At 36.9% G+C, this 578-nt stretch overlaps 1 protein-coding gene across 1 annotated transcript in view; it reads right to left on the reverse strand.

Annotated features, from left to right (window-relative positions):
• Window positions 1–346, reverse strand: part of LOC118340105 (vacuolar protein sorting-associated protein 16 homolog) — a 1,579-nt gene extending 1,233 nt beyond the window's left edge. Inside the window, exon 1 of the mRNA XM_035677966.1 lies at window positions 256–346. Coding sequence (XP_035533859.1) covers window positions 256–327 — 72 coding nt within the window. The 5' untranslated portion in view covers window positions 328–346. The remainder of the gene's footprint in view (window positions 1–255) is intronic.
• Between the last annotated feature and the right edge of the window lie 232 nt (window positions 347–578).

A 578-nucleotide genomic window follows, 5' to 3' on the forward strand; every position in this document is an offset into this window, starting at 1 on the left:
TTTGATTAGAAAGTTCAGAAACACAATGTTGTACAGTAACCTGATGTGACAGATGGTTTATCACAAAGAATTAGCTGCACAAGATACTGAAAAGTAGTTACTTCTATTATATTACTTTTGCAGTTACTACATATGTAAGTAACTAGTTACTAGAAAAAGAAGTCAAATTTGATCCATCATTGTAATCATACAGTACCAGTAGCCCCACCCCTTTAGCTACCTGTACAGTCCCAGTAGCCACGCCCCTTTACCTACCTGTAGAGATAGTCCCAGTAGCCCTGCCCCTTTCTCGTCGTCCAGTTTTCGTTGGAAACGAAGGAGGCGCATCTCATCCTCTGTGGCCTGAAGAAAAAATATGTTTATATATTTAAATGTGATTGGAGTTACAGGTGTAACTACAGGTGTAACTACAGTTCTCTGGGGTAACTGCAGGGGTTAGGGTTTTAAGAAAAAGAAATCTACGAAAGGGTCCTAAACAGTGGGTTAGGGTTATTTTTATTTTCACATTACTGTACGTGATATAAATGTTATTATATACACATTACTGTACTGATATATATACGTTATTATATACATTA

Source organism: Morone saxatilis, unplaced genomic scaffold, assembly GCF_004916995.1.
Source record: "Morone saxatilis isolate NCDOM2014 unplaced genomic scaffold, NCSU_SB_2.0 Contig6, whole genome shotgun sequence".
Lineage (NCBI taxonomy): Eukaryota > Metazoa > Chordata > Actinopteri > Moronidae > Morone > Morone saxatilis.